The sequence below is a fragment of the Lissotriton helveticus genome, chromosome 7 (assembly GCF_964261635.1).
Source record: "Lissotriton helveticus chromosome 7, aLisHel1.1, whole genome shotgun sequence".
Taxonomy (NCBI): Eukaryota; Metazoa; Chordata; class Amphibia; order Caudata; family Salamandridae; genus Lissotriton; species Lissotriton helveticus.
Window position 1 is genome coordinate 928,016,604 of NC_136068.1, and position 18,990 is coordinate 928,035,593.

An 18,990-nucleotide genomic window follows, 5' to 3' on the forward strand; every position below is an offset into this window, starting at 1 on the left:
ACAGGCAGAAAGAAGTTGCCAGCAGTGCAAGTACAAAAAAACTAGAAGACATTTTTTATGTTAAAATCTTTTTTTTAATCAGGTTTTTCAATTGTATGTAATGTCGTCTTCGTTTGTATAAAGGTATAAAAATACTTAACACTTTTTATTATAACTTTTCAACATAATGCACAGCAGCCACAATGCTCTACAACAGTGCCAAAAGTTCTGGCTAAACACATAAGGTCCCAAAGGCGAGACATATTGGCTATGCCAATGTTTGTTTCTTAATGCCTTCTCTAGTGTTGTTCATAGAGCAAACATAGAACGGGTGCTGGGCACATACATAGCCCAGAGTGCACGCTTTGAGTATATTGTACAGAAAAACAAATATTGACAAAGAAGATAAAGCACATTCTGCCTTTGATTGTGTCAGCAAAATAAATATGCATCCATGCTATGAATAAAATGCAGATCATTTTTAAAAATCACAGTTTAAGACAGTAGGGTGCGTTATTACCATTCCATAAGTATTCCAGCGTTGTTCTCACTTTCACCTGAACAAACGGTGTAACCAGAATCAGAAGCAAACCAGAGTTGTCGACGCATGCAGGAATCTTACAGTTTACTCAAAGAATTTAGCTCTAGTCAGCAATGCAAACGCAAGGAGAAAGACATGGTCATATCTGTCATCAATTCACAAAAGAGCCAAGATCAGTTCGATAGTTTAGCCACTTAACCTCATCAATGCTACAGCAATTCCCCTTGAGTGCTGTTACTCATGATTTGCCATTGTTCATGACGAGCTCAGCTCGTCATGAGCACACGAGCAGTGTACTGCATGACGAGCTGAGCTCGTCATGAGCATGGAAGGGGTTAATCTGGGCAGCATATGCTGTAGATCATGAGTAGGTCACAGTTTGAAATCCCATCATTGTGAAATTCTATGAGAATAAATAAATTGATTAACAATCATAACAAACTAGGCAAGTTAAAAAAAAAAACATGCAGGCTCACATCGCCAACACTGATACAATGTGAGGCATAGACTTACACAGATATGTCACTGAGCTGCAGGACCCGGGGATGACTGCATGACGAAATTCACTAGCAAGCCTCAAGTGGTCCGGCGGGGTTTACTGAGGTGCCCAGAGGGCTTTCCTTGTAGCATTGAATACTGCGGATGTGAGATCTGCAGTGTGCCTATAAGAGGGCTGCGTTTGATCACATAACTGAAAGGGAGGGACTAGGCACAGAAGTATAGTCGGCAGCACATCTTTTCACCTTTACCTTTAGAAATGCTAATAAAATTAATGTATTTTCTCTAATAGCACTAGCCCTAGGTCTGCAGGGGGCCATCCCTACAGAGGTGGGGCAATTCCATCCCAAAGGACACTGACATCAAAAGCTTTAATGCCGGTGTCCATCCAACTTGAGGCATATTAATTTGGTGCTAAGGCAATTCCCACTTTTACTCTAATTTCCATTGAAATTACATGGTCAGCTTGGCTGCAGTGCATGACGAGCTGACCTTGTCATGAGCATTGAAGGTGTTAAGTTAAAGATTATGTGCCCCTTTTCAGGAGGTTGCAAAAAACACAGTTGATGGACAGAATGTAGAACAATGTCATACATTCACCCCAGTACAAGGATCTGGGCCTAAATCCATCGTTTTTTTGCACTCCACACCACCCTGGGTTAGACACTGGCTATATGCAAATCAGCTCTGACCCTGTGCCTCATGGAAACAGTCCAGTCCGAACTACCAAGCCATGTCTTTCCCAGACCGGAATCAAGCATCCAAGGACCGGTTTCTGGCTATCAGCCTTCATTCAGCCTGGATAGCTTGACTCCAGTGGTGTGGAGAGTCTGGGACTCACGTCTGAGCATACCCAGCCCACTCGGGGTGAAAATTGCAAAAAACACAGTTGATGGACAGAATGTAGAACAATGTCATACATTCACCCCAGTACAAGGATCTGGGCCTAAATCCATCGTTTTTTTGCACTCCACACCACCCTGGGTTAGACACTGGCTATATGCAAATCAGCTCTGACCCTGTGCCTCATGGGAACAGTCCAGTCCGAACTACCAAGCCATGTCTTTCCCAGACCGGAATCAAGCATCCTTTTCAGGAGGTGGATGAAAAGGAACACCTTCTCATGTACCCGAGATCCTGAGGAAAATCGCATCAGACATCGGTTCGCTAAGTACAAACCTGCTGTATACAATAAGAGATTAAAAAATAACAGACCAGCTGTTATCATAAATAAGATGCAGTGTTAAAACAGAATAATCCATTGTAAGAGCCGGGCACAATTACAATAAAGAGATTCTGATCATTAGTACTACTAATCGCATCTTGGCGTTATTTGCTCATGGAATAGGGGTGGAGACCACCCCACAGCTACCTTATTTTTTTGACACTTCGATCAAGTTATCTAGATTGCCATAAGAAAGTTTTCACAGCAAAGACACTGAGCCTGGCTGATTTGTAGTTAGTGCACATTTGGTATCTGACTATGGGAAGATAATACAAGCTCTGGGAGCTGTGTCTGGGTGAAGTCAGTGAGGAAAGGAAGTTGCCTCACCCCCTCCCCCCACCCCCGACTCTCTGCGATAGTGTGGGTTGTAGGGAATAACTGGCAGGGGTGGCAGGTCTGAAGACCAGAGCAGCAGGCCACACAACCTGGAGAGGGACAAGGCCCACCATCAGCAGGATGAGGCGGGGCAGATGAGAAAATGGCACGCCATGGAGAGAGAAATTCAACAACCCATGAACTTCTAACGATGTAGTGGCAATACAGTGTGTGATGACTCGTGTACATGTGCCTTAATTCTGCACCCCTGCAATTTAGTACTTACCACAGTACACTCGCCGGAGAGATGTCCATTGCATGGTGGTGGAAGTTCCTTTTATGAAGAGCCCTCCATTGAAAATTACATTATAGAGCAATTTATATTTACACAGCTCTTGAGAGTATAATCCATGTCACCTTCTCTAAAGTAGTGCCTAAGTCCATTGCAGCTGAAATTGCTAATCAAGTGTGAAGGTACCGGGCGTCTGTAGGAGTAGCCTCTGTTCAAGCAGAAAACAAGAATTCCTCGCTGTGGTTACTTTTTTACTATAAAGTTTCGGCATTGTTGAAAAAAATCTGGGTGCCAGCTTCATTAATACACTCCAGGTGCCCCTTTCTCCAGCCCAGCCAACATGGTTTTTCCTATCCCGCTCTCAAATTGTGATCATACTTTTCAGTTACTATTTTTCTGGCAGATGTCACACTTGGTGGTTTCAGTGTGGGTTATAGAGTGTCCTGCACAAACCTGTTTTATAATTCATAGCTTTTCTTATTTGTACAGTATGTCTAGACTTCTTATTTGGGGTATTATCAAAATTATACATTAAATGTTCATACAACATATGGACTTAGGTTTATTTTAAATGTTTTGGTTGTAACCGTCATTACTGTTCGATTTTAATTTCATTGCCTACATCATCCTAATTTTATTTATGTAGTCCATTTCGTTCAAGGACGTCGGCCCATCCCAGAACTGTTCTCATTGGACCAGTCAGATTTCCAGCTACACCTGTATGCCTCATCAGGATGTATTTCATAAATGATATGGAATCTGGGTGTACCTCATCCAGATGCTCATAACAAAAAAGGTGCTTTCTGTCTACCTATGTTTATTATTTATATAGTGAGTAACTTCCCAAACTGGGCCGAGACTAAAGCAACTTGTGAGCTCACCTGCACTTAAGAGTCCTGTTTTTACTTCAAAGCTACTCCTATGAATATCTGTAAACTTCACATTCCATGTCTGTCAGGTGCTGTGGTCTCAGACTCAACCTCAACAGGGTAGATTCCTAAGGGGTGCGGATTTGGAGTAATTCTCAGCTAGCACTTTACATTAATTGAGTAAACTACATATACACATAGCTGTGTGAGTGACATATCAAAGATTGACCGCTATAGGGTTTGTGTTCTGAACAATGTTCAGCTGGCTGCTACGCCTACTTCATTTGGGTGGACCTCCGGAGGGTTGGGTGTTGTTAGTAGCTCTAAGCTGCCTCTCTCTAACGCTCTATATTTCATCTCGGTGATTCTCACATCTGCATTGGAGTTCATAAGTGACCCTCCACCAATAACATAGGGGCTTACTCATTATGCATGTAAAAAGTGTGATACGCCTACAATATGTTTGTCTGACTGTGGCTTGGAAGATGGATGTGTCCTCTTTAAGGTCACTTTATCTGCGACATAAGCGGACCTTATCGCTTGCCCTGCAGCATAACAAGCAAAACTTTACATGACAGTGATGCACCTTTCAACCAGCATTCCTCTTGAAGAGCAACAAGTGTAACCTTTCTAACCCGTATTCCTCCCTTCGGAGCCTCTGCAATTTAAAGCTGTGTTAGGTAACCTGGCCTACGTAGATACATTTTCTCTTTTACCTTACATGACAGGGGAGCGTGCCTGGTCATGACGCACAGTATCCGACACTTCACCTTTAAGACAAGTTACGTCCAAACACCGTCAATCTACGAATGCTGTCTGCAGTGGGCAACCCGTCAGACGAGGCTAACGAATAAAATGCAAAGTCGGGAATGTTACGGAGGCGCACTGTTTGAAAGACTTTGGTGGGTTTACAGACCGACCCTTTAAGTGTGCTGCCCACCACCCTGGCCGGAACAGGCACCGTGCTCGTAATCTGCTACCATACTTAGTAATTAAACCGCCTGGAACCGACGTGCCGCCCTTTAGGTAGTAATATTGCATTGACCTGGTTTGGTGAGAGACCCTACTTAGTGCTTCTTAAGGGTAGATTATATTGTTGACGGACTAAACTACTCTACCTCAAAATATATTTGTGTGAAATGTTTCCCTATATACTCAAGAAAGATTCAGTATCATAGAGCTAGTTGTATTTACAGGATGTGTGTGTGCCTGGGCGCCTATTTATATGTGTCTGTTTTTGTAAAACAAAAATACAAAATAGAAAATACGTTGATCTCATACCTATTGGAAAGATCAAAGAAAGATAAATTCGAAGCATTTGAAACTAAATGTATCCCTGCAAATTACAAGAAGGACACTAGATGTCACTGTTCATTGCAAAGTAATGGTGTCTTAGAATGTTCTTTTGTGATGCTCCTGCTCCTCGAGCTTGCTGCCATATCAGAGCAGCCGGGGGTTGATGCGGTCGGGAGATGCTGGGCGTGAGGACGTCTGTCAGATTTCGCAGCTGATATTTGCAGCATCCTGTGGAGGAGAGGACGCTGGCCGAGGCACCGGCTCCGTGGGATGGGTTTTGCCGGCAGACCCTGGATTCTCCCCTGGATTCCCGTCTTCACGGTCTCGCTCCTGTGCTGCGGGGGACGGGCTGAGGGGCCGATCCGCTACTCGGTGCTGGAGGAGTCTGAAGCCGGCACCGAGGTGGGGAATGTGGCGCGCGACCTGGGCGTGGACCCGAGGGATCTGTACGGGCGGAAATTCCGTCTGACTTATAAAACCAAGGGGCAGTACTTCACGGTAAGTATGAAGAGCGGGGCTTTACTGACCAAAGAAATACTGGACCGGGAAGCCCTGTGCGGCAGCGCCGCCGCCTGTGTGATGAACCTGGAGGCGGTGATGGACAATCCACTGGAATTCCACCGCCTGGAGGTGGAGATTGTGGACATTAATGACAACGCGCCCGTGTTCCCGGCGAGTGAAAGCCGGTTTAATGTCGCTGAATCAACACCTCCAGGAATACATTTTCCGTTACAGGGAGCCTTCGACCCGGATGTCGGTACAAACGCTCTTTGCACGTATCATCTGAGCAAGAATGAATTTTTCGCTCTGGAGACTGAAAAGAGTGAGTGCGTGGGTAAGTCTGTGGAGCTGGTTTTAAAGAAAGCTCTGGACAGAGAGCAGCAGGCTGAGCATCACGTGACCATTACAGCTGTGGACGGGGGAAACCCGAAGAGGTCTGGTATGTCAGAAATTATAATTAATGTTCAGGATGCGAATGACAACCCTCCTGCATTTGATAAAAATGTGTACACGGTAAAGGTGCCGGAGAATACAGCAGTGGGCACCCTGCTAATAAGAGTAAATGCCACCGATCTGGACGAAGGGACTAATGGAGAAATAATGTACTCTTTCACCAATCATGTCACTGCTAACATAAATCAACTATTTACCATTAATGCAGAGACTGGTGAAATACGAACTCAGGGACCACTTGATTACGAAGAATCACATTTGCATGAGATCAATGTGCAGGCGCAAGACAAGGGTCCCTTGTCTCTCACCGCTCACTGCAAGGTACTAGTGGAGGTTGTTGATCTGAATGACAACGCCCCGGAAGTAGAAGTGACTTCCATGTCTAGTCAAGTAAAAGAGGACGCCCAGCCCGGACTGGTCATTGCCCTCTTCTCAGTGACTGATAAGGATTCTGGAGTAAATGGGCAGGTTCACTGCCAGATTCCCATTGACCTCCCATTTGCTGTAGAGTCCAAATACCAGAATTACTACTCCCTGTCTGTGAAGGAACCCCTGGACCGCGAGGTGGCATCTGAGTACAACGTCACAGTCGTTGCCACAGACGGGGGATCGCCCTCACTGTCTGCCATGAAGACGATTGTGGTTTCTGTGTCTGATGTGAATGACAACCCTCCCGCCTTCTCAGAGTCGTCTTATGTGACTAGTATTCCAGAAAATAATGTGCCTGGATCTCACGTTCTCCAGGTCTCGGCTCTAGACCCAGACACAGGTGACAATGGCCGTGTTAGATATTCCTTGTTAGAAAACAGCGTGGACGCTGTGTCTATTCTCAGCCTCTTCTCGGTTCACCCAGAGACTGGGGTCATTTCCGCTCTGCAGACTTTTGATTATGAGAAATTCCAGGTGTTGCACTATAGGGTTGAAGCAAATGATTATGGGTCAACTTCCATGAGTGGCATCACCAATGTGACCGTATTCATTCAAGATGCAAATGACAACCCACCAATCATTTTCCAGGTGGGATCCAGAAGTGCTGCATCAGCAGACACAGTATTGGTGCCACGTTCGGCCATCAGTGGTCACATTTTAACCAAAATAAGAGCAATTGACGCGGACTCTGGACACAATGCCTGGCTGTCCTATGAATTGAAAGATTCCACAATGGACACACTCTTCAGGGTCAGTCGCTACACGGGGGAAGTCAGCCTCAAACACCCTCTGGTAGAGAGTTATCTGGAAAGACATGAGGTTATCATTCTGGTGAAGGACAATGGGACCCCACCCCTCTCAGCAACAGCAACACTTACAGTGTCACTGTTAGAAAATAACCCTGAACTAAAATCAGAATACAAGCTCAAAGACCAGAGTGAAAACGACCTCAGCAACCTCAACTCCTATCTAATTATCTCTATATCCTTTATTGCCAGTATATTTATTTTCTGCGTTATACTTTTCAGTGCTTTGCATTTTATCAAAGTTCGAAATGACAGAGAGAGATCAGAGAAACTTAACTGTTGCCCCATCGGAGGAGTCAATTGGGCTTACTGTCAAAACCAACAGTACTTGACTGCAAGGTCAACGGAAGGTGACCACGAAACTCCGAAATCTAACTTGTCTAATCCGGGATGGACCCATTTTATAATAAACGGAGGAGATCTGATGCAGAGACACAGCATTACTGAAGGAAATGATACCTCCACACCCAGTGAGGTAAGAAAATATACTTAGTGGTAACTTTTATGTTTATAGCCATTAGCGTTTAAAGCAAATATCACAACATTAAGTCATAATTCCAGCCAGCAATAAACAATGCATACTGGATACTTACTTTGACTTCACAATGTACAGACTTTTAATTTGACATTGAAATTAATTTCCTAATTTAGGTTACTGCAGAGTGTACTCTTAAAGTATCCACTTTTTTCCTAATGAAATACAGTATAGTATTTTTTTCCCTTTGAAGCACTTACAGAACAAGAAATAATTGACTGAAAGTATCCTACATTATTTTGGTGTTATGCAGCTTATTGTTCTCCAATGTGATATGACCAGCGTCGATTGACATTTTCATGGAACAAAAGTGAGATTTTTTGTCCTTTGAACAGATGATAACTCGGAACGTGGCAGCTAAGGAAATAAAATCATGGGCCTTGATGCTATGGGAAATTATATTAGATATAGTGGCATCTCAGGGCGAGTCTTTGAAACTGCACAGAGTGCAATGTTACTAAAATCACTTCAAAATATCACTGTGCGAATAGAGATCCCACTGAACGTGTCCCCAGTGCAGTGCCAGGATGCATGTACCTAGAAGCAGTAGCAAGATGAATATGCTTCCAATTGTTTATGTGGAATAGAAACTGGACAGCAAAGCAAGTATGAAGGTTTTTGATTATTTCCATCGTGTTTAGACGATTCTGTACACTTATATCAAAAAGATTGGTGGCAACGTTCAGTTGAGTGATGAAGTCAGTGCAAGAAAATCACTTTAGCTCTTGGAAAGGATGTGCCACTGTTCAACTTAAGTGGTGCTTATGGTCAACGTGTAATTTGCTCCAAACTATTTCTAAATGCTTTCTCAAGTGTTATTCACAGAGAGAACATAGAACGGGTGCTGGGTACATACATAGCACAGAGTGCATGCTTTGAGTATATTGAAAAGAAAAACAAATATTGATAAAGAAGACAAAGCACATTCTGCCTTTGATTGTGCCAGCGGAAAAAATTGCATCAGTTTTATGAATAAAATGCAGATAATAAAAAAATACACAGATGATGACAGTATGGTGTGTTATTAACTCTTTCGATGCTGATGACGGAACCGCTCCATCTTCAGCTGCGGTGGTGCTGTGCTGATGATGGAGCGGTTCCGTCATGGCCCGGCCGCCGTGCCTGCGCGGCGCGGATTCCGCGCCTGCGCTGGGCGTACGATTGAGTGGGCGGGGCCATGACGGAACCGCTCCGTCATGAGCACAGCCCAACCGTGGCTGGTGACGGAGCGGTTCCGTCACCAGCATGCGCCCGCCGCACGGCCGCCCCGCCCCCTTAGCGCTGCGGCGGAATAGCTGCCGCAGCGATGTGGTTAACATTCAATAAGTATTCTAGGGTTGTCACTTTCACCTAAACAAACGGTGTGACCAGAATCAGAAGCAATCCAGAGTTGTTGACGCAAGTGGGAAATTTACAGGTTACTCCAGGTAAGTACTGCTTAGGAATGGAGAACTGCTTTTAAATTACTTAATTTTAACTCACTGAAATCGACTATTGCACTAATTGTTATATATTCAGACACTGCTGACTAGGTGTACCCCTTCAAAGTGTGATCCTTGTAATACGAGATAATTGCAGAAAATATTGTGCTGACCTTTTTAACTCGCCACAAAATAGCTGTTATGCTCACAATTTTCCCCGGTCCACCGCAGCTTCAGGTGCTTTTGAGTGGAGGGAAGCATTGTGAACTACTGTCTCCTCACTTCCGGTGGGCCATTAGTGGTAGCCATCTTGGCAAGGAGATGGTCTAGTCTCCTCCCGGAACACCTCCCTTCTGTTATTTTAACCAGAGAAGGGGCAGACACGCAGATGATAGTTGCAGGCAAGTACTGCTTGGGAATGGAGAACTGCTTTTAAATTACTTAATTTTAGCTCACTGAAATCGACTATTGCAATAATTGTTACATATTCAGACACTGCTGACTAGGTGTACCCTTTAGAAGTGTGATCCTCATAATACAAGATAATTGCAGAAAATATTGTGCTGACCTTTTTAACTCGCCGCAAAATAGCTGTTACGCTCACAATTTTCCCCGGTCCACCGCAGCTTCACGTGCTGTTTGAGTGGAGGGAAGCATTGTGAACTCGGTCTCCTAACTTCCCGTGGGCCATTAATGGTGGCCATCTTGGCAAGGAGATGGTCTTGTCTCCTCCCAGAACACCTCCCTTCTAGTGTTTTAACCAGAGATGGCGCAGACACGCAGCGGACGCGTGCGCTCCAAAGTCGTGCGAAAGGCAAGCCCGCCTGCACCTATCCGCGCATCGAGCGCACTCTGCGCAAACCATACTGCCAGTTTGGGATTAAATGAGACAGGGGAAAAGAGATATGTCTACTTAAGTAAAGAACTGCGAGATCTGGGAGAGGTGGGAGTCCGTATAGAACCTAGCATGGAAACGCACAGCTCTACAGAGACAGATCCAGAACGTTTTAATGAGGACAACCTGGCATGTGGTTTGCTCAATGTTATATCTTTGCCCAAACACTGGGTACAGATCCAGCTATTGTTGTAAATACATGATCTAGATGTCTTATTCATGACAGAGACATGGACACACCCTGGATCAGACCTGGAGCCAGGAGTAGCCTTCCCCCCGGGATATAAAGTGTTTCACAAACCACGTCACAAAGGAAGGGGAGGCAGGGTTGGGGTCATATTTAAAGAGACCTGGGACTTCATTCCCATGGATGTTGACGTGGTCGAAGGTATAGAAATGTTAGGTTTTGCATTAAAGGACCACAGGGGGCATATGCTGACAGGCATAGTGTGCTATAGACCTCCTGGGGTAATTAGTCATGACCAGTTGCAGGCGCCTATTGACATCTTCACTGGTATGGCACTTACCCACTCCAAGCTAATAATCTTGGGGAATTTTAACATGTGGTGCAACGGGAGTATGGACTCAAATTATAACAATCTTATCCACTCCTGCAAAAACCTGAACTTAAAGCAATGTGTCACAGATCCCACTCACAAGGGAGGACACATACTGGACTTGTTTTTTGCGGAAGAACAAATTGATGGAGGTTTAGACAGTTTGCTGATGGAGTGGTCTGACCACCACCTGTTCAAAATTCGAATACACAATCCGAATAAGAAAGACCCCAACATCTCTGGGTCAAGGAATTGTCTAGTTAGTAACTGGAAGGGACTTCTGCGGAAAGCAAAGCTCTCCCCAGTGTTTTCTGTGAAGGGGATCTTTGATGAAGATAGACATGTGGAAGAGAACTATGCTATTTTTTGCAAATATATAATACTAGGTTGGATCTGGTTGCTCCCCATAAGAACAACAAGAAAATTGGTAGACCATCTACACCATGGTGGAATGAAAAACTTTAAAATTTAAAAATGAGCTTTAAATTAGCAGAGAGAAAGTGGTAAAAGAAATACGTAGATGAGGACAAAGCCGCCTGGAAGGAGACAGTAGCTCACTATAAGGACTACAAAAGCAAAGTATTATGCATATGTCATTCTAAAATTCCCAAATAGTGTCAGAAGTATCTTCAAAATAGTGAGGGATATTGCCAAACCAGAGTGTGCAAAAAGTAAAATACAGCCTACACAGGATCTTTGCAACAACCTCACAATATTCTTTGAGGAAAAGGTTAACCTAATCGCTGAGGGTTTTAGGACAAGCGGTCTATGCTCGGAGGGAGATGTAGAGATAAAAGCAGTGAAAGTACCTCAGGGCAAGGTGGAGTGAGAAAATAAGGGGGAAAACTCCCATCTCTTAAATCACTATGAGCCCCCTCTTTAGGAGGACTTTTATAGAAGGGCACTAGGCGTATCATCAGGCTCGCCGCTGGATCCACTTCCACATAGAGTTTGGAAAGAGCAGAGTTCAGAGTTATTTCTAACTATTAGACAAATTTGCAATCAATCATTGATCAACAGGTCGGTACCAGATTGCTGGAAACAAGCAGTGGGGACCCCACTGTTGAAAAAAGCAACATTGGACCCAGCTTGCCCTAAGAATTATAGACCTATCTCCCTGCTGCCTTACCCAATTAAGATCATTCAATGGGTGGCCAGTAAGGCGCTCTCCCAGTTCCTTGATATCAATGACAAACTGGAAGACGTGCAATTTGGTTTCCGTCCAGGACATGGAACAGAGACAGCTCTGGTAACCGTGTTGGACGATCTTCGATTGCGGACGGACAGGGGGCAGTCAGCAATACTTATTTTGCTGGACCTGTCCGCTGCTTTTCACATGGTTAACCATGAGATTCTTTTGACCAGGCTCAAGGACATAGGGGTGGTGGGTACAGCATGGAAATGGTTCCAATCATACCTCTCCAACAGACGACTGGCAGTGGCCCTTTCACCCTATTTATCTGAGTTCACTAATAATCCTCACGGTGTTCTCCAGGGGTCTGTTATTAGCCCAATATTATTTAATGTCTACTTGTTCCCTTGCTGGATAACATAAAAGCACATAATGTCAGCCTGATTAACTATGCAGATGACACACAGCTCATGTTGTCCCTAGAGGGGGGCCATTGTACCTCATTGGAAGACTTCCAAGCTTGCATGAAAGTTGCGTCAGGCTGGGTGAGAGAGAATTCTCTACAATTCAATGCAGACAAGACAGAAGTCCTCTGCAACATGTAAAATTCCATTTCCATTACCACTGGACTTTTGGCCCTTACCTTCTGCCACTCCTCCAACACCCTCAGAGATAGTGCGCAATCTAGGAGTTGTGTTTGACAACAAACTGAGTCTGGAAACTCAGGTCAACAAAACAGCTGGCTGCTGTTTTGCTCTCATTAGGGTGCTTCGGAAGATCCTTCTGATGCTACCCTCTCAGGCCAGATTATTAGTAGTCAGAAGTGTAATTTTAAGTAGACGGGACTACTGTAATGTGTTACTGTTGGAGTCTCCGAAGTATTGGATTGATAGACTGCAGAGGGTCCAGTCAATGGCAGCCAAGCTAGCCATATCAAGACCAAGATACTCATCTGCCAAGCAGGCTCTAACAGAACTTCATTGGCTCCCAGTATCAGAGAGGATAACGTTCAAATCCCTCTGTATAGTGTTTAGAGCACTGCACAGCGCCAAACCTAGACCCTTGCAGAACAAATTTGCGTGGTATGTCCCCACCCAGAGCCTCCGCTCCTCATCAGCTAATTTGGTCCAGGTGCCCAAATTTAGAAAGACCAAATCAGGTAGGAGAGCTTTCAGTATTGCAGCTGCAAAGCTCTGGAACAGTCTCCCTACCTACACCAGACAGTCTGAAGAGCTGATGCAGTTCAGGAAAAGAGTTAAAACCTGGCTCTTTCCCCAGGTCTGACTTATCATCGTACTTAGCCTACCTTGAGCAACTACCGGTTGTCCATCTACGGTTGTACCTGAGCACATGTCTCACAGTGCCAGGATACCCTTTGGGTGACAGTTAGTGCTCTACAAGTGCTTTATACAATACAATACAATGTAGCTCTAGGCTGCAATGCCAGAAACGCTCATATCTCTCATCAATTCACAAAAGAGCCAAGATCAGTTAAAATAGTTTAGTCTGTTAATCTGGGCAGCATATGCTGCTGCTGATGAGTAGGTCACAGTTTAAAATCCCATCATCGTGAAACTCGATGTGTATAAATGAATTGATTAATGATCATAACAAAATAGGCCAGTTAAAAAAAAGCATGCAGTCTCACGTGGCCAACACTGATACAATGTGTGGCATAGACGTATACAGATATGGCTCTGAGCTGCAGGCCCCGGGAATGACTGCAAGACAAAGTGGACTTCCAATCCTCGAGTGGTCCTGCGGGGTGTGTTGGGCGGCTCAGAGGGGCCTCTCTTGTAGCATTGAATACTGCGGATGAGAGATCTGCAGTGTGCCTGTACAAGGACTGCATTTGATCACATAACTGAAAAGGAGGGACTAGGCACAGAAGTATAGTCGGCTGCACATCTTTTCACCTTTATCTTTAGAAAGGCTAATAAAAATGAATGTGTACTCTCTAATAGCACTAACTCTAAGCCTTCAGGGGGCCATCCCTACAGAGTTGGGGCCAGACCATCGCAAAGGACACTGACATCAAATGCTTTAATGCAGATGCCCCATCCAGCTTGAGGCAAATTGAGATAAAGATCATTTGCCCCTCTGCAGGAGGTAAAACCTTCCACATGTACCGGAGATACTGAGGAAACTCGTCTCCGACATATGTGGGCTAAGTCCAAACCTGCTGTATAAAATAAGATATAAAAAAAAAAGAACAGACGAGCTGTTATCATAAAAGAAGATGCAGTGTTAAAACGGAACAATCCATGTTAAGAGCCGGGCACAATTACAATAAATCAATGAGGAGAAGAGGATCCGATCATTAGTACCGCTAATCGCATCCCTGCATTATTTGCTCATGGGATGGAGATGGAGACCACCCCACAGCTACCACATTTTGTTTACACTTAGAATAACTTATCTAGATGGCATAAGAAACGTTGCCACAACAAAGCCATGGAGCCTGGCTGATATGTAGTTTGTGCACATTTGTTATCTGACTGAGGGAGATAATATAACCTCTGGGAGCTCTTTCTGGGTGATGTCAGTGAGGAAAGGATGCTGCCTCTCCCTCCCCCTACTCTCTGCGACAGTGTGGGTGATAGGGAATAACTGGCAGGAGTGGCAGGTCTGAAGACCAGAACAGCAGGCCACACAACCTGGAGTGTGAGAAGAACCACCATCAGCAGGATGAGGCGGGGCAGATGAGAAAATGGTGGTACGCCATGGATCGAGAACTTTAACAACCCATGAACTTCTAATGATGTAGTGGCAATACAGTGTGTTATGACTTGTGTTCATGTGCCTGAATTCTGCACCCCTGCAATTTGGTACTTACCACAGTCCTCTTGCCAGAGAGATGTCCACTGCGTGGTGGTGGAAGTTCCTTTTATAAAGAGTCCTCCATTGAAAATTACAATATAGAGCAATTTTGAGAGTATATTATATGTCACCCTCTCTAATGTAATGCCTTAGTCCCTTGCAGATGAAAATGCTCAAGTGTGAAGGTACCAGGCATCTGTAGGAGTAGCCCCATTCATGCAGAAAATGAGAATCACTCACTGTGGTGACTTTTTTTTACTGTAAATTTTCGCCACTATTGAAAAAAATCTGTACTGGGTGCCAGTTTCCATTTCCATTTCTTCCATTTCCAAGCTTTATTTCGATCATAAAAGACCATAAAAGCAGAGATAAAATACAAACATCACAAAATGTTAAGCATTACAAAATATTACCATTAACCAACCATAGGTTATACAAATTCATAACATTTTTTTTTAAATGGTAAGGTTTAAAAACATTTAAAACATGGAATTCATTATTAAAAAGATCAAAGCAATGGAAAATGGACTGAACATTTAGCATGTTCTTGGTGAGTTTAAAAACTTGCGACGCCTAAGCCACATGGAGCTTAGGAAGCGGGACACAGTGAAAACAATCGGGGGTGAGTTGCAGTTCGCATAACTCCAATGGCCACCCTTATCTCTCTAAACCCCATGCATAGTGGTAAAAGCCAGTACCTCCTGGGTGCATTGTAGCCTGGGCAGAAAAAAAATACATGCATAAGGGTTTCTTCCTGACCCTCACAACCAGGACAGCCCATTGGGATGGCTTTGGTCCATTTGTCTATAAATGTATGTACTGGCAAACAGCCCCACCTAAACTGGGCATAAAGTTTCCTTTGACTGAGAATGTAAAGAGAGCAGTTAACAAGTCCTGGCACATTCTAAATACAGGGTCTTTATCTTTAGACAAACCAATTTTTGCCCTGAAACGCAGTAGTAACCTTCGAGACATGTTAGTACATACTAGACCGAAGGTTCAACAACAACAAGGGAGGAGACAGACAACGTTATGGGGAGCCTCACCAGCTGCAGAGCATTTTCCATGTGGGGCATGTTCAGTGTGTCCCTTCACCAAACATGTGACAGAATTAGATTTGGGTCTTAACACACCATGGCAGTTAAATATACATACTAATTGCAACACGAGTGGAGTTATATATATGATCTTATGCCCATGTTCACTGATCTACATAGGAATGACGACAAGAAAGGTGAGACAGAGGATCGTGGAGCACCGAAGTGCATTGCGATTTAAAAAGACTAATACTCGAATGACAAGACATTTTTGTGACATGACACATACTGAGGATGATTTTGTCTGGTTCATCATAGATAAACCTAGATATGACATCAATATGGAGGCCTTAGATAAAGTTCTTTTGCGTAGAGAGCAAAGGTGGGTGTTTCGTTTAAGAAGTCATATCACAGGACTAAACGATGACATCTCCTGGAATTTGCTCTAGCATGTACTGAGAAGAATATTGTTACAGTAGGGAGAGTCATTTATATGCAGTTCCATTCATATTGTCCTTGCCGTTAACATTAAGAACTATTACGGATTGGGATATATATGAAAACTGCGTATTGGATGTTTCTGGTCTGGGTGCCGTGAAAAAATAGTTCTGACATAAGAAAGTTTGGACATAAGAGAAGAGATAAATATAACATTTGAAAAATAAAATAAATATACTCCGTTTTTCAAGGATAAATGAGGATATAGTTTAGAAGATTTTTTCAGTTGACTACATGTCCCATCATGCCTTGTAATATACACACATGCCTATGGAACTTCTAAAGATTGTAATTTATCAATAACGATTTAGAAAGTAAGGCTGTAGTGATATTCAATTTTATTTTGTTACTGCTCATGCCGGAGAGATTAAAACGATTTCATAGAAAATCCCGAGATCGCGTCTCGGAACCCAGAAGCTATTGTTTTACACTTCCGGGTCGGGATACGCGTAGATCTAAAAGACGGTGGAGAAGAGACACCCGGTTCCCGCTTCCAGACCTCTTACAGATAGACCGCAATACTGCGAGAGTAGGTGAGTTAGATATAAGGTGTGGTAGATGCGAACGCTGCTCCCCGTGCTTTTTTGTGGGTTATGAATAATAAAAGACCGTAGTAACGAACACGCAGAACCGGAGGGTATTTGCTAAACAAGGTAGACCAGTACTAGTTTTCTCACTAGCAGTTGCTTGTGTTTGGAGTACAGGAAGGCAATAGAACTATTAGTAAATGAGATAAGATGTAAATGTATAGAGTGAGTTTGGATATAATGCATCGTGTAGTATTAATTATGCTTATTTGACTCTTGTCTCTTAAGACTTTCAGTATTATGGTAAGAGGATCGTAGTTGAAGGTAGGAAGCAGAGATTCGTCCTGCTAATGGTGAGATCTGTTCACATAAAATTGTGTGGTAGTGGGTGTCATGTCACTTTGTTGTTTGGCACCGTTTTTTCACTTGCACCTGGGCACCATTTGACTGAACTGATTAAGATCTTGAGACTGTGTTTTTGTGTTACAGAAGGCGGACCATATTGAAGCTGGTTCTGTAACCTTCCAAACCAATAATTAAGTATGTTTTTTTTAATTTTATTCATGATTATTGCAGAGTGACGAGACATTGGTCCTGAAGAATGCTAGAATTCACATCAATAAGCCGGAACATGTTGACCTAGTCAATTAGGGATATATTTTTATCCCTGAGTTACACTGTTTTTAAGTCCATCAATTGGGGATACCGAATAAAGTTTTTTCCCCCAGATTAGGTGGTTTTTAATACACACTTATATTTTAGCACTCTGCCCTTCACTCACACGTCACATTGGAGAAAACAACACGTCATGCTCCTCTCCTTGGGAGAGTTGTAACCCTCACTGTGCACCTTGCGGACACTGTGTGCAAGAGGGGACCCATTGATGAAGCATGTCACCCTATGGGTGAGTGAGTGTTCTCGTCTTTAATACACAAATGCCCGTTGCCTCTTTTGGTATTTGTTTATGGTGCATTTTTCTTTCTATTTTGTTTTCCATCTGGTGGCCTTTTGTGAGTGACATAAAGTTTCCTTGCCATGTATGGGGAGACCTCATCAAGAAAAGCCTCAAATAGAAACTGATCTTTGAAATTAAAAAAGTCAGATGTTAGACTGTCAGACTTTGTGCCTACTTGGAGTTCAGCCAGTCTAAAAGATCTGTAGGAATTAACTAGGTCAAGGCATGAGATTGTCAAGGATGCTTCCTCAGGATGGGTCCATAAGTTTGTCCATCCTAGTCTAGAGCACAAGTCTTTTATATGTGCAAACCAGGGTAGTTTTCCCACCCCAGGGAGCCCAAGAATCGCCTTTACTTCCAACTGATGGGCTGCTAATCCTGGGGTCGCCCATAATTTACGCCAAAAGGTCAAGGGTCGTAGCCCAATCTCCTCATTTATGGGTCTAAGCACAAGATCCATTCGTAGGGGGACAAGAGGGGTACTAGCTAGTATGCCCAAGAGCTGTCTTGTGAAGTTGTTCTCGGAGCTAACCAGTGCACCTACAGGGTGGGGTCCCCAAAGTTCAGCCCCATACATTATGGTGCTCCCGATTTGAACTCTATAGATCTCTATCAATGAGCCCAATTGTCTAGAAGTTAAGCTCCTATATAGTTTTACTAGGCCCCCAGTCATCTGTGCTAGCCTCAAGCCTGCCTTTTCTTGCTGCGGGCCCCAGCCAAAGGTTTCCGTCAGAGTAACACCCAAATAGTCAAAGATTGCCACCCTCTCCAACTTGACGCCATTTAGAGTAGGATTAGGGCGAGAAGTTTTGCTAGGATTAAATACCATATACTTGGTTTTTGATGTATTAATCTCTATCCCCCTGTTTTTACAGAATATAGAGAAGAAGTCAAGAGACCTTTCGATGCCCATCGGCGATTTAGAAAGTAACAAGGTGTCGTCCGCAAACATCATTGCTGGCACCTTGTCACAGGCAAGCTTTGGGGCATCAATATTGGCGATTTTCTTTGGTTATTCCACCACAGCCAGTTTCGTTAATACCGTCCAGGTGCCCCTTTCACCAGCCCAGCCAACATGGTTTTTCCTATCCCGCTCTCAAATTGTGATCATACTTTTCAGTTACTCTTTTTCTTGCAGATGTCACACTTGGTGGTTATCAGTGTGGGTTATAGAGTGTCCTGCATAAACCTGTTTATATCTCATAGCTTTTCTTATTTTTACAGTATGTCTAGACTTCTTCTTTGGGGTATTATCAAAAGTATACATTAAATGTTCATACAACATGTGGACTTGGGTTTATTATAAATGTTTTGGTTGTAACCGTCATTACTGTTCGATTTTAATGTCATTGCCTACATCATTCTTATTTTATTTGTTTAGTCCATTTAGTCCAAGGACGTCGGCCTAT

The 18,990-nt window shown here is 43.7% G+C and overlaps 1 protein-coding gene across 4 annotated transcripts in view; it reads left to right on the forward strand.

Annotated features, from left to right (window-relative positions):
* Window positions 1–18,990, forward strand: part of LOC144769399 (protocadherin alpha-C2-like) — a 576,427-nt gene that overhangs the window by 49,964 nt on the left and 507,473 nt on the right. The window contains exon 1 of one of the 4 annotated variants that reach the window (XM_078653463.1): window positions 5,197–7,679. The exons of 2 other annotated variants lie outside the window; for them this stretch is intronic. In XM_078653463.1, the coding sequence (XP_078509589.1) occupies window positions 5,286–7,679 (2,394 nt within the window). In that variant the 5' untranslated portion in view covers window positions 5,197–5,285. Of the gene's footprint in view, window positions 1–5,196; window positions 7,680–18,990 lie in introns of those variants that run through there. One more of the 4 variants, XM_078653462.1, reaches the window with a different exon arrangement.